This window comes from Halichoeres trimaculatus, unplaced genomic scaffold (genome assembly GCF_033239565.1).
Source record: "Halichoeres trimaculatus isolate MK-OKI-2021-1 unplaced genomic scaffold, fHalTri1.1 fHalTri1_scaffold_3, whole genome shotgun sequence".
In the NCBI taxonomy this organism is placed as follows: Eukaryota; Metazoa; Chordata; class Actinopteri; order Labriformes; family Labridae; genus Halichoeres; species Halichoeres trimaculatus.
In genome coordinates, this window is record NW_027437181.1 from 18,279,411 (window position 1) to 18,294,346 (window position 14,936).

At 40.5% G+C, this 14,936-nt stretch overlaps 1 protein-coding gene across 2 annotated transcripts in view; it reads right to left on the reverse strand.

Annotated features, from left to right (window-relative positions):
* The window catches only part of dennd2b (DENN domain containing 2B), a 49,289-nt gene that overhangs the window by 23,007 nt on the left and 11,346 nt on the right, over positions 1–14,936 (reverse strand). For both annotated transcript variants that reach the window (XM_074666992.1, XM_074666991.1), the window contains exons 2-4: positions 11,716–11,814; positions 4,535–5,785; positions 2,911–3,056 (exon numbers count right to left, since the gene is read on the reverse strand). In XM_074666992.1, coding sequence (XP_074523093.1) covers positions 2,911–3,056; positions 4,535–5,785; positions 11,716–11,789 — 1,471 coding nt within the window. In that variant the 5' untranslated portion in view covers positions 11,790–11,814. The remainder of the gene's footprint in view (positions 1–2,910; positions 3,057–4,534; positions 5,786–11,715; positions 11,815–14,936) is intronic.

Consider the following 14,936-nt stretch of genomic DNA (forward strand, 5'->3'; position numbering starts at 1 on the left):
CTGAGGTCTACTTGGTAGCTGTGTTTCTTCTTTTTGAGTTTACAAGTGGCAGAAAATGGTGTACTCAGCCTCTCAAACAAGGAGTGGGTGTTTTAAAAACAACAAATTTAACCTGTGTGTACAGCTTCATTTAGTTATCTGTTTAAAGGTTAATTTTTGAAAGAAAAACACACACTTATGCACACATCATGAACACTGTCTGGGATCTTTACAGCTCTGGGTTGTGTCTCACAGTAAATTAGCCAACTGGAGTGGATTTTCTGTGCATCATTAAAGCTGAGGAGCCAAATAAGAGGGCTTAGTCTGACCCCACGTTGTGCTGCTACTCCATTAAACTGAGGCAATAGTGTAATAAGAGCCTGCTGGGAAAATGATATGTCTGTATAGTTGCTTATGGACTGAAGGGTACTAATCTACTCCTCTGATTACAAACATCCAGACCTGTTGCTAACACACATCCCCAGAAACAGTATTATGCAGGGAGTGGACACACCTCGGCTGCACACTGTGATTGTACATTTCTGTGAACACAATGGACTCTGTGGGCAGGGTGAGGCACAGAGCAAAGTAGACCTGCAATAGCAGTTTAGGCTTACCCTGTTGAGTGGACGAGCTACAATGAAGTGGCCCCGCTCAGCCAGTCAGTCGTAAAAAGGAAATATACTTAGGATGAAAAACAGCATCAAGTTTTGTAAGAAGATGTGGCGGCACCACGGGAAAAAACAGACTGTTGCATTTAGAGACACTTTTTCTTTCTAGGTTACATTCAGATTTTTATAGGCTCATGGAGGAATACTTTTGCCAAATTTGTACCTATGATCACATGATCTCACATCAAATCATGGATCTAACTGTCTACTGTTAAGTGTTTAAAAATGTGAATTAATCATTAAGTACAATCAAACAGTCTCCTCTATCTATTCACAAGAGTTTCCTACAAGAGTCAACAGTGAAGCAAAGTAGGTCATTGATTGAGTTCGAACAAGACCAGGCCTCTATGGCGCAGACAGCTGAATCATGGTGTCACAGGGTGTGATTCATCTGCCTGTAAACAGATCACTCACTGGTACTTAAAAACAGTCACTTAACAGGACAATCCATCATGCTATTGTATTAACATGGTATCACAGGTGACAAATGGCTTCTTAAAGTAAACATTTTACACAAAGCATTGGTGCCAAAAACACCAATTATTTCTGAGAGTGATCAACCAAGGAGAGCCGGATTGGATAATCTAATAGATGCGTCAACACTAGGGCCACTGATCTGAAACTCCTTGGTACATGTCTACTCCATTCTCTTACTCTAGTGTGGCCTGTCTCCCTTCAGGTGTCTGAAAAAATACCTCCCAAAAAAGATTGTCTGAGCGAGACTTCTTAGGAAGCCCTGAAGTTAAGGAAACATGTGCAGACTTCTGGTTCTCTACATGAACTGCTTGTTAAAACAGAGGCTCAGAGGAACCAAAACATGGCTCACTCACTGCTTTGGCTGCTCTCACATGGATCATCTGACCTGTAAACCACTGTTCCCCTCCATTAGGTAGATTTGTTTGAAAGAGCTGGAGCACTCTCAAACATAGTCAGAGACATTATCTCTGTCAGGAACAAACACGGGTTGGCAAAAGTGCGTCTCCAAACTGAAAACTGAAAACTCACAGTGCAAGATGAACAATGGGGGCTTTGTCAGGATTCACATGAAAATCAGGCACGCTCTAGCAGTCTCTCTGAGGCCACTGCACATCCACAGCTTATAAAAAACACTGATGAGCCTCACACTGATCATCGATTTGAGAACAAGATGGCTACTTGTGGAAATAACATGAAGTAATGTTGTACTCACAGCAGCCCTTTTTTGGTCATTGGAAAACATTATCATGATAAATATCTCAGACTGTGAAAGTTTACACTGCACCTGAAATTCAAGCTTCATCATGAGACTTTCCTCATGCTGACACACATTTCCACTGCATTAACTATGCACTGGGGGAACCGGCAACTGGACCGGGCAGAGGGCCTGGGGTCATTTGTTAGTGGAAAGGAATTTGGCTCCTCAACATGTTCAACCTTAACAGTTTACAGTGAGATACACAGTGTGTCGCTAAAAGGGTTTGTAATGTGAAAGAGAGCGGTTTTTCATCACAAAATTGCTCCTTGGAGTTCTACCATATGGCTGTGTTTTCTAATAGTCCCACACTCAGGCTGATTTTTCATTGAATTCTTTCATGCTGAGACTTTTCTCTCTTACATTTGGTCATATTGCGTGAACATATCCCCTCAACTAAAACGTCTTACTTCTGTCTTTCTTAGCCGGTGTTGCTTTCCCAGTTTCAGTAAATTGTGTGCATTCACAGTTATTATGCTCCAAACAATTAAAGCATTAAAAAACAGAGTTATTTCAAAAGCAACACTTGATTAAAAGTGACAGGAATATGGGTCAGTGACAACTCTCTGGACATCTTTGTTTAATGATTAGACAGAGAAAAAAATCCTGGTAGACCCCGGTCGAGGTCAGAGTTAAAGTATCACTTTCACTTTTGAATTTAAGCTCTCAGTAAGTTAATTGCTGTTAATAATTTTCTCAATTTATTTATCCTGTAATTTTCTGGCCCAAAAATATCATAAAATCACAAAAATAACCATCCATCAAGTCCAAATCAGCTTCCATGTCTATTTCTGTATTATCAAAACACAGCTTTGTGAAGTTAACTGTCTTGAAAAACATATATTCTATACTGTAGAAACTGAAACAAGAATATTTTTTTCTTGCAAGAATGTGATATTTACTTAAAAAATGTGCTCAAAATCTGAACATGTAATTGGTTATTCCCCTCCCTAACTCCAAACTGGATCTAAGAGAGCAAAAACAGAGAGATTAGGTGAAACAGAGGTCTCACTGTCAAAGTGAACTTACCTACTATGTCCTCATAGGCATTCTCCTCTAAAGTGCTTTTTGAATTGGGTCGGGTCCGGGTGTCTGTGGTTAGAGTGCCATTTTCTGTGGGGGAGGATGGATATGAAGAAGGCAGACTGGTAGCATCCTCCGACTCACATGACTCTCTGGAAAGAAACAAAGATGGTAAAACACGGACCAAGAAAGGCACTGCATGCTGGCAAACAAAAAATAACAAGGGGAAAAAAAGTAAGTAAGGTAGTCTCTACCTTAAAAGAAGAAAACAGATAAGAGTGAACAGACAAAGTCTAGATAGTGCTATAAAAAATGTCCAGATGGACGGTTTTACTTCATGCCCATGCGCCAACTATAACAGACAAACAGGTGGCTAAAAACAAAAGTCAAAAGCATCAATTCTTTGCTTAGAAATCACAAATCAGGAGCCATTAAAAACAGAATGCAGCACACCAGGATCACCATGTGCTGGAGACACAAGAAAAGTCACAAATAAACATGCAGATTCCTTACTATTTCTCAGCGTTCTTTACACGTCACATGTGAAAGCGCTGCAGAGGAACTTTTCTACACTGGAGCAGAAATCTACAGTATGGTCATGTCGCACCATCGACAGCTTGTGGCTTTAAACTTGGTTTGAAATTGCTCGGGCCACAGGAATGTTAAACACAGAGTTCAAGGGATGAACGTTTTAGGATTTCATTACCATTATACCCAGGGACAATCTGAGGAGGCCCCACCCTCTAAGAAACAAACTGAGGATGTCTGAGATACTGGGAGCTAGAGGTTAAAAATAAAAACTGGACTCGGCACATATTTACCCAACAGGGACGCACAGTGATCCAGCGTTTGATGTTCTTATACCCTTTAGCATTTTACAACTACTTGCCATGATGCCTGAATTTTCTTGTAGACAGTATACTGGTGAAGAATGAATTGAAATATCCATATGTTACCTAATTCACATGTTTAAACAGATTTTTTCTCACTCTATCAGATTTTGTGTATGGCAATATTTCATGATATCCACAAGTCATGATAATCTATGAATATATTCCAGTCAAATGAACAGGCACTTGAGTAGAAAAAAGGAAGATTCATCTTCAGAGATCTCTTGGGAAACAAAACTTTTCACTGTAAATGCAGATGGCAACCCATGTTAGACGAACAAACATTTACTATCCAAACGACACAACCTATCACATGAATCAGTGAGTTATTAAACCACTGCATCCCTCAAGCAAACAATGACAAAGGAAATACTCCTCCTTCCCTTACAACACACATTTCAGAGGCATCCAGCACCACAAAGGATGCAACAATCTGTGTATCTCACTCCAACTCTTCCAGACAAATTATTAAATGATATCTTTCACCAAGCTATGGACAATGTTCTCTTATCTCCAGAGATCCAAAACCTGTCTTCCTCACCAGATGGTACTTGTATGAACCCCTTTAATGCAGAGGAAGTTCTGATTTCCACAACTGTGAAATAATTCAGAAAATGATCACATCATAAAGGATGCCAGCCCAAACCCGATCTGCTTAATGAGCCCCGTCCTGGAGCTAGTACGGAGTTGGTGTCATTGTGAAACCAAAAACCCAAGCTTTACGGGACAAAGTGACTCACCTGTCCTGGATCCTCACTGGTGCACTCCCCTCACTCTTTGTTAGTGTTGTGCTTGGTGCAGGGGTGGAAGGCAGAGGTGGGGGAGACTCAGAGGATCTGTTTGGAGGTAGTCCATTGGCAGACAACAGGCCCTTCTGGTCTTGTTTGGCATCGTACTCAAAAGTGCGTTTGGGTTTGGGTAAAGGGTTGACTGGTGTGCCCACAGGGGTTCGCTGGCTAAGTGGTTCAGGGCTCTCAGACCTGGTTGAGCTCACGCTGAACCTTTGCCGCAGTTTGGAAAGCTTATCAGGCACCAAGCCAGTATCTGGTTCAGTGGCAACTGAGCAAATGCTGCTGCGTTTACTGGCACAAGTGCTGTCCAAATCATCCCCTATAACAAAAGACCTCTGTCTGGATTTGTCTGGAGCGTAGCAGTTGCTCAGATAGCGTGGGGGTGAAGGGCTGGGGTTCTCCTTCAAGGCTTGCTCTATCTTTTGTATCCTGTTGAGGACTGCTGAAGTCTCCTTCCGAGTTGACAGGGAACGAACGAAAGTCCCAGAAGACTCTGACTTGCCTATCCTTTTCTGGAAGCGACCTTTGTCCAAAACTCCTTCCTCCTCTTCTGTCTCTGTGTAGGAACATTCAGAAAAAGCTGTGCTCATCCTGCGAACCGCCTTAAAGTCAAACGTTTTCTCGCTACACGGGGAAGAGAGCAGGCTGGGGCAGCCCTCACTACCCCCAACACGCTCTCCTCCTCGCTTATCCAAACACAAGCTCATCCTAGGCAGAGCCACCCTCCTGCACTCCCATTCTGAGATCTTCTTACGGATTGTGGTGGGGGGGACACCTGCTACCGAGCGGGTGAGAGATAGGGTGCGTTTGTGGCTTTGGTTGGAAGAAGGTCCCAATGAGAGAGTGCTCCAGCTCAGGGGGCGACCATTCAGTCCATCTCCTGAGAGATCCCCTTGTCTCTCCTTCTGACTCTCCTGACAGGGCTTGGTTTGAGCTGGGGGCTTATAGATGGAGAGCCTGTTGTCCAGGCAGCTGATGCTCTTTGACTTGGTGAGACGGCCTTGGAACTCAGCGTCACCTGTGAGGGATGCACCGCTGCACAGGCTGGAGGTCTTGCTGCTCCAGCCAGTACGTACCAGGAACCGGCCGTCAGTCCTGACGTACCTACTCTGCTTCCCAGAGTTCTCACTGTCACTGAGGTGAGGGTGTTGGCTCTGCCCCTGACTGGCAGAGAGAACAGGAGGGGCTGTAGCCTGAGACCTGAAACAAGACAGAGAATTAGAAACAGAAATTTAAATGCATCTTGATTAAAATACATCACTATGTTAGAAACAGCAGGCCACAAGATCCATAGGGATCCATAGGGATGCACAATATTATCGGCACAATATCGGTATCGGCTGATAAAAGCTTAAAAACACGTTTATCGGTATCGGCAGATATGAAAATTTCTGCTGATACGTACAGCCGACAAGGTGCTATTCAGTTAGGATTATTATTATTTCCCATCTGAAAAATAAGCTCCTTAAATAAAATGTAGCACTTCATTTATTTGCACTGCAGAGCTCTGTGTCTGTCACCAGGTTGTTACAGTAGCTCTAAAATAATCAAATGCAACTTGGTTATGTTTAAAAATGCATTGTAAATTCTAAGTTCATGTGATGTAAAGAAATTATTTCTCTGTATTTCAATACTGAATGTCTCGAGTTTAAAAAAAAATTATACATTTCTTATTTATGGTAAAATCAAATGTTTTTTGTCTTGTTTTATGTGTGTTTCTTAAACAAATAAGACCGTCACAATAAGAATAACATATAAATGCCAGTACAGGATAGACTTAGCTTTCTTTACAGTGAAAAAAAACTAACAAACTTGTGATTATCGGTATCGGCCAAAAGGGGTTTCGATGTATTGGCATATCGGATATGGGCAAAAATCCAATATTGTGCATCCCTATCTAAATCAATATGGAATCGAATCAATATCGAATCAAATGAATATCGAATCGAATCGAATCAAATCATGACCTAAAGAATCAAAATCAAATTGAATCGTGAGGTTCTTCACAATACCCAGCCCTACTAAGTTGTGAGTGTCTTGTCTGTGCTTGTGATAACCCTACCAGGCAGAAGTGTAAGCTTATTCAGTGTCTCTATAGGTTAGGGATGCACGGATCCAAGGCAATGCAGCAAAAAACAAAGCAAGTGCATCAGAGGCAACATTTCGAATCAATTAGCAAAGAGAGTTGTTAAATAAAAAAGCCATAGAGCTGTTGCCTGGATTGGCACCATGGATCTCTTCCCACCAAAACTGATCGAGCCTTGAGGGGCATCGATACACTGATACCACCGATCTCCATTGGTGCATCCCCACTAAAGATTTTTCAATAACCAATCATTGATCTTTGTTATAACCTATTCATAGCAGTCAGCATCATTGCTGACTTTTCCCTGCAGAGAGGATAGCAGGTTGTGATGGTGAGGAGTTACCCAGTCATTTAGTGCTGCTGCTACTTCCTCTGAAACCTGACTGCTGCTTACTCAGGCCCCTGACACCTAAACAACTCGAGTCAGGTACAACCACCAATCAAACATCCCTCCGTGGGAAACACTGTGGTTTTATGATTAGTCTGATGCGTCAGCTTATGAGCAAGCCTCAGGCACAGACTTTACAGCTGTGGCAATGCAGCTTCTGACAAAATTTCCAGTACTTGATGACTTATATTTTCATCTAAAAGTTGCTACTTTTGGCTCCAGGACACAAGAAAGTGTAAGTCATTCTATCAAACTTCACGCTTTAAAAACTGCTGAAGTATTCAAAGGTTTATGTTCCAGCCTTGCTGGTGACTCAGAAATAGAAACTGATGATTGTATGTTTAAAAGAGCTACACCTAATACAAGAGCTAAACAGCAATTTGATCCCAGGCTGGCAATCATCAAATAGGACATCAGAGAGCAGATATCATCTACACCAAAAACTGTTTTGCAGTCATTCTTAACTTAAATTTCAGTTTCTCAGTTTAAAAGTAATAACTGTTACCAATTTGGATGGATTCTGAGCAGCAGACAGTGTTTCTATTATGCATCATACCACAACAACTATCCTAATGATGTCGTTCAACAGATGTTGTTCAACCAAAAGAGTCAAATCTGAAAAGCCTCCAACAAATCCAGTCAACCCTGCACCATGAATAGTGAGCTGATGTGGAACAGATGTGAGAAAACTGTAAAGAATCAGCTGAAGATTCTGAATTCATTCCCCAGATCAAAGACAGAATGAGAACCTGATCCACCTATTCAGAAAAACCACAGGGAAATATTCCCTCTTTGAAAGCATGAGATTAAAATAAAAGCCAAAGGAAATAAAGACTACATTAAAATGCCACTGTGGATTTTTCCACATAATCATAATAACTCAAGGAGACTCACTGAGGACCTCACACAGAAAAAAAGGCCAGAGAAGATTTATTACAGTTGTCTTACCTGTTAAAGCCTGACACTGCTCATCCTGGTCCTCAAGTCATTACTGAATCCTAAAGAAGTCATTTATGTTCTACATTAGTCCCACTTTCACTCCTGGTTGTACCATCATGCCAAACTATCTCACGGTGCTTGTGTCTTGTAAGATAAGACCTTCCCCTGACACCAAACTACTCATGGCCCTATGAGGAACTATGTCATGACTTGGAGGCTGGCAAAGTCTTGCGAAAGTGAGGCACTGGGAGATCTGATGTCACAGTCATGGATAGAATAACAAGCGTTATGGGAGGAGGAAGCTGAGGGCTGAGGACTGTGATCCAACAGTGCAGGTTAGGACACATCTCCTCTAACACCTTTCTGCCCTTCCCTGGTTTCACTCCTCCTGCTCCAGGGTGGGGTGACTTTTACAACAGATAGGAACCTGCAAGCTGCAATGGATGATGGATGCTTCTTATCTTCCTGCCCCTGAAGAGATATGAGAATTTAAACAGACAGCTCATGGCTGGAAATCTTTGCTGATGGTTAGACATATTCTGAGGGACAGTGATGAGATTCGAGGCCCACAAGGCTTTTGAAACTGACTCTCATCCAGCTTTTTCAACAAATCACCATGTACAACACTGTGGTTCTTATGAAGCTGTATCTTAGAATTGGTTATCGCCTGATATTAGCTGTAAGAGCAGCTGAACACTTATTTTCATTGTTGACCAGTGGAATATTTTTATAAACATTGGTAATGATTAAATAAAGATGTTAGCAGCCCCAAAGTTGTCATTAATAACACTACATTAATTTACAGTTTGAGCCTTAATAATCTTCTTTCCAGAAGAACTTTTCACAGATTAAAGTCATTTGATGATACTGTTCCAGAAATGATTTCTCATAAAACTAAATTGAAATGTTTTTCTCAATGTGAGGTGTAGATGGTGGTAATGTTTACTTAGATTCCTGCTGTATATTTATACCAACTTAAAAATTTGTAGTTCAGCTTCATTACAAGGTAATATCTATATAATGGGTCGATTGAGTCAAATGCAGAAAATACTTTGTGAGCACACTCTGATATTCATCAGTGATTGACCACATGACATGTTTCTGTGGTTCAGCGGGAACAATTAGACCTCCTCTGGCAGAGTGAAAGGATTCTGGATCCCGAGTCCTCATGAAACTTCTGCCAACAAGCCTGGTTTTAGCAGGAAGCCAGAGAGGGAGCAGAGTCTCTGAGGGCTAATATCAGTGAGAATGTTTTTGTAGCAACAAGACCAAAACACACAGTGGAGCAATGGTAAAGTCAATTTGATTCAAGTTTATTGAATTAATCACCACTGTTTCCACTTTCGTTTTTTTTTTTTTCTTGGTCTATTAAAAGTTCATATTTTGCTTTATTTTACCATTAAAGCATGGAAGGGATTGAGAGCTTTTTGTATGCTTGACCATGTTCCACTAATGTAAAAATAGATAAAAGTTGAAAAGATAATGCAAAAGAGGAAAGTCATACTGGCTTCATAACATACTTTATGTATTTCATTTATTGTTTTATCATACAACACATGTCATAATAAGATATTATTCAACAGTTAAATTAAACTTTTGTGGATTTTATATTATTGTTTGCTTTCTTTGGTCCAGACGTAAATATCTTATTCATCCAATTTCTTTTGTGTCTCATTCATGAGCTGAATCATTTGAAGTCTAATTGGGTCATAGTGGGGCATTAAAGGCTGTCCCGTTTTGATGGATTAACTTGAGGCCAAAAAAATAGAACATGGCTTTGGTTCAGGCAGGCCTCAAAGTCAAGCTTGGTCTGTAGCTGATTACATCCTATTGGCAAATGGTAAAACGGGCATTCTTTTCAATCTGCTGTAGCCGGCCACTCTTGCTGCTTTTCTTTGTTGCCCCTTTTATTATGTGACTGATATGATCACTGTCTGTCTGCCTGATGTTTGCTCTGTTCTGTATCACTGGAGGTTCTTTGCTAGTGCTCGCCCTGCTTTGGCTTTTCATGTATGGACGTGAAAGAGAGGTGTGCTCTCAGAGGTCCCAGAACAGAGCTCTACTGCCAAATATAACCTATTACATGCAAGTAGTTAGTTTTTTTATGGTCCTGATATGTGTCCCACTTTTCCTGGGCCACAAAGGATGAATCTGATATTACACAGAAAGTGAAAGACAGACTTCCATCTGTTCAGAGGGGAAGGGGACTTTTAAGGGGTTCCAGTGGATTCTCAGAGAAACGCACCCAGCTAAGACAGCTTCAACTGGTGTGGCCACACATACAGTACTCTACAAGGAGCTGCATGCCAGACACAACCCTACCTCTCTGGCTTTCACTCAGGCGTTTAGGGCACGCTCACCACAAGCCGCTTCCTGTTTCTGACCATGAGGGAGGGAGCTCACTGCTAACACAAACAGCTCTTCTACAGTAATAGTCCTACATGCACAACCTTTACTACCAGTCAGCATTATCAGTTATGCATTCAAATGTTCATACCAAACTCTAATCTAATACATAGTATGTTTATTTGCCTTGTCAGTGTCAACACCTTTATTGGTTGCGTGAAATCTTTAAAAGTGAAAAAAGCTTACTTTGAGAACAGAAGTGAGCTGAAAAAGTCTTGTGCTTTACTTTGTTTTGTTCCCTCCAACATGCTGCTCTATCTTTGCTGTGTGTGTATATGTGTGTGTCTCCTTGGCTGCACCGATCATTGGCTTATTTTCATCCACCTGTGGAAACCTGAATCTGCTACACATGTCACCCTCACAAGTTTTACAATGAACTCAAGGAATCATGAGGAATGTGAGCCCACAAGGACACTAATAATTTACCAGAAAATTAAGTTAAGTCATAGTATTACGATTAGGATTGACATTTGGGTGGTTTGCCACTTCCAGTATGCCTGACATACACCACAAGTAATTACAGAGAGCAGCTGCCAAATGTTATTTTAAGTTTCCTGGTGCATGAAAAATTGTCCTGTGTTTTTTTAGCACCACTTCCTCCTCAGCACAGAAATAAGATAGGAAAGAAAAAGAAACAATGTCACTCATACAGCATTACGAAATCAAATGGATTTAGAGTTGGAACAACGGCAGATTTGTCAACCGTCACTTTGCAAAACATCAGCCATTAGATCATCACAAGGTGTGAACACAGACTATGCTTCAGAGCTGTGACGCACAACAATCGTGTGTAACCCCTGCATGCAGGATAGGACAGGATCCTTTCTCACCAGTCGTTCTGTCCCTGGGAAAGCTTCGTGGTCAAAGACAGAGCTTGATAAAAGTGGTCCGGACGGTGAAGCGTAAGAATGAACAGTCTGGATATCACGTATCATTCCCAAAGTTTGTTATTCTATTTCAGCAGGATACAGTCAGCTCTCAACATGCTTACACAAGCTCCAGCTCACTACTCACAGCTCAGAGCTGGATGGGGCCCATATCTTGAATACCGGATCCTTCTTGCAAAATCATTGGAAGTCTTATCATGAATGACAATCTATTATGGTTGATTCCATGAGTGAATAAAAAAAAGAACGCAACTCCAGGCAGTCCATCAACAGAGGGATGCTTCTAGAAATTATTGATCTGATCAGCTGTGTTTTTCAAGTCTAAAGAACAAGGGATCAAGTCAGATGGATGATCTGAAACCATGTTATGTGACTGAAAGCGCACATTAACCAGCTCATACTTCCTGTCCCAGGAGTCACTGACCTGTCGGGGACGTCCCGTGGAGCTTTACCCCCTCCTGCTCGAGGCACAGCCTTCGTATTCTTGTTGGCTGTCATGCTGGTCTATGAACCGCTCACTCACCTAATGAACAAACACAAAGATATAAAACATTAACAAAATATTTCAATACACAGGAAACTGCTTTTCCAAGATTTCTGAGCTTGTTAATAAATGATGTGTTTTAGGAAATGACTTTCTGATTGGAGGCTCTCTGAAACATGTCAAGAAATTCGTCAAATCAAATCTGTCAGCTACACATGTGATTATACAAATATATGTAGAACTTTTATCCAAAACATAGTCAATGCAGTCAAATAGGTGAGCTTGTGATTTACCTCTAATCTTGTTTGTACAAAAGTTGAGCTGTTAAGAACTGTTTTTTTTTCTATGATGCAGTTGATAGGTTTAATTCTGTGGTTAAAGTATTCATTTTAAGCTCTATCAGGGTGGGTCTCCTTAACTTTTACAGTCAGCTTCAAGTGGACAAGAGGGAACTTTTGTACTCCCACATTGGCTTAATTTCTTTCTGACACTGAAGGTTGCTGTTTGTTCAAAGCCTGTTGCTGTTAGACTGACTTGACAAGTTTTATCGCCCTCAACATTTGTTTTGTCCCTCTTAAATCATAGATATGAGAGGGAAGAATGACTTCCACTTAACTTGAGACCTTTTCATAAAAAAAACCTTATCAAAATTTCTACAAAGTACCCCACTTCACTGCAGGTGCCATGATGACTTTTTGGAGTAAACACTGCAGACAAACAAACAAACCCTGAGCTCAAGTGGAATATTTAACACAGCATGTAGACAATGTTATGCCAGAGGAATTGGCACTGATATACCTCCACTTTGAAAATCTCTACCTTCACAACAAACAACTCAGGATGACAATGCTGCCAAAAAGAGCTCAGCTCATAAAATATAAACAAGGTCATGATGTTGATTTGGATCACAGCCACTGAGTACATTTGAAAAGAAAGCCAATCCCAGCCTGTTGATTTGTATGAATGTTGCACAAAGTGGGAAAATGAAAGCTTTATAACTGCTTCCTTTGATGTGTCATAGACTTTCAGGTTTTGCAGGTAATGATTAGTTACCTTGTGTTTGTTTTCACGATTGAACTGAGGTCACTGGGACACGATTATTTAAGAGGCATTCATCAATTGGCATACTTTACTAATGATTAACTGCAAAGGAGGGCAAAAGTTATGTTGAATAAAATAAACCAGTAATGCTTCATCTCAGAACATTCCCCAGTGGCATGTTTGACTAAGCTCTTTAGACATAAACCAATATTTGATTTTAAAAAAAGCCCCTGGTGGCCTCTTTTATTTATGACATATTGACATAAGATGCCTACACTCTATGCATAGTGTTAATTGATAGTTTCAAAATTAACATGTCAGTGCTCTCTGGTGGACAAAAAATGTGATGAAAACACTGTTTATAAAGTACATCAACTGTATGTTTAGCATTTCTGTTAAATAAAATCCAGCTATGTTTATCATACCTTTATTTACAAGAAGACTGTGAACTTGAAAAAAGGGCTTAAGGGCTTCTGTAGAACATGGGGAGAATTATGATCTGCTCTTTTGTAAATTCTGTTAAAAAAAAAAAAAAAAACTGTGAACACTCAATGCAACGTCTATCAAATGATTTCCTTTAATCTAACAAACCAGACTTAAAAGCATGCTATTTTATGTGGGTGTTAATACTCATGGTGACAATGACAAAGCCCTAACAGCAAGAAAACTGTTAAGACATCTCTTTTATGATAAACATTTCCTGAGCTTAATTTGATCAGACCAGCTGTTAAACTTTCATTTCACTTGAGAATGAAGGTCACTGGCCCCTTAAATCACACTTAAAATTGCAGCAATGACCCTTTAAAGAGGGCTCTAAGTGATTGTTCAGGTGGATAAGGAGGTCAAATACAGATCTCTGGAGATCAGAGGTAGAGGATGGGAGAGTGCTGGCCGTTTGGCTTGTTTACAGGAAGTTGTTGGATGAAGAAGGCTGCCAACCAGTAGTGGAGTTGAGTCCTATAGAGACAGATGAGGAGAGCAAGGAAGCATTCCTGCTGTCAGCTATTTCCTGTGACTAAAAGGATTGTCAGGCATCATTATTTTCATCAGACTCAGAAAATGATAACGTCCTGTCCAGTGTACACTTATCCAGGACTGTTTTTACTCTGCACATTGTGAGACCACTGGTATAATTGTAGATATTCATTCCTAAGATCATACAAACAAAAGTTTCTTAACAAAGCTTGGGTTGAATAAGGTTTATGCAGTTTCATATTCAATCATGTCAAACTAAAAGAAAACATCACATCCTTACATAAAATTCACACATCTCACAGCTTTATGAAACACCATTTTAGATTAGATTAATACCTGTAGAAACAATAATTTGTGTTTATTAATGTTAAACCAAATATCATATCTGATTCTCTGAATGAAAACATGAAGCTAATGTCAATTCAATTTGTTTCAACTTCAATCACAGATACTATTTTTACAGAAAATACTGTCAATTTCTAGGAGCAAAACAAAAAGTGACTCTATTTATAATGACATCAGCTCTTTAGTTACATAAAGTTGAGAGCAGCCCCTATTTGTATAAATGTACCCTTTTCTATTTCAAGGAAAGTATCATTAAAGAAATGGGTCACAGGCCCAAGCTGGACGTAGCTGTGTAAACACTAAGGCGTTAGCCAACTGACTTCCTGGGGCTGATAGCATCTTCCTTCACAAAACAACCGACTGTAAACAAATGCTCCTGAGAAAACTCTAAAGAACCTTTAATGCGCATTGAAGCAGATTCAAGACCAGTTTTCTCCTGAGATAACCGAGCCAAAGGGAGCTCAAATCAGCTGCTTCATGCTTATGAGAGGTGTTTCTCAAGCATGGATGACGTGCTTTCAGTTAATTAGTGTTAAGATGTTCAGTGTGGCACTAGATAAGACAGGGTGAAGGATTTTATTATAGTGAGTTCCTATTGTGCTGATTTATTTCCTCAAGTTCTGAGGAACATGTGTGATGATGCTATAAAAAGGGGGTGTGACAGCATGAGTGACTGCTCTGTGACTTTGTCATTTATTATGGCTCCCGCAGTGCTGTATGCTCCACATTAGCAGAGTGAAGGAGGAAAGTAACTAGCACCAACACAACAAAACAACACACAAGAAGAGGCTATAGTCTCC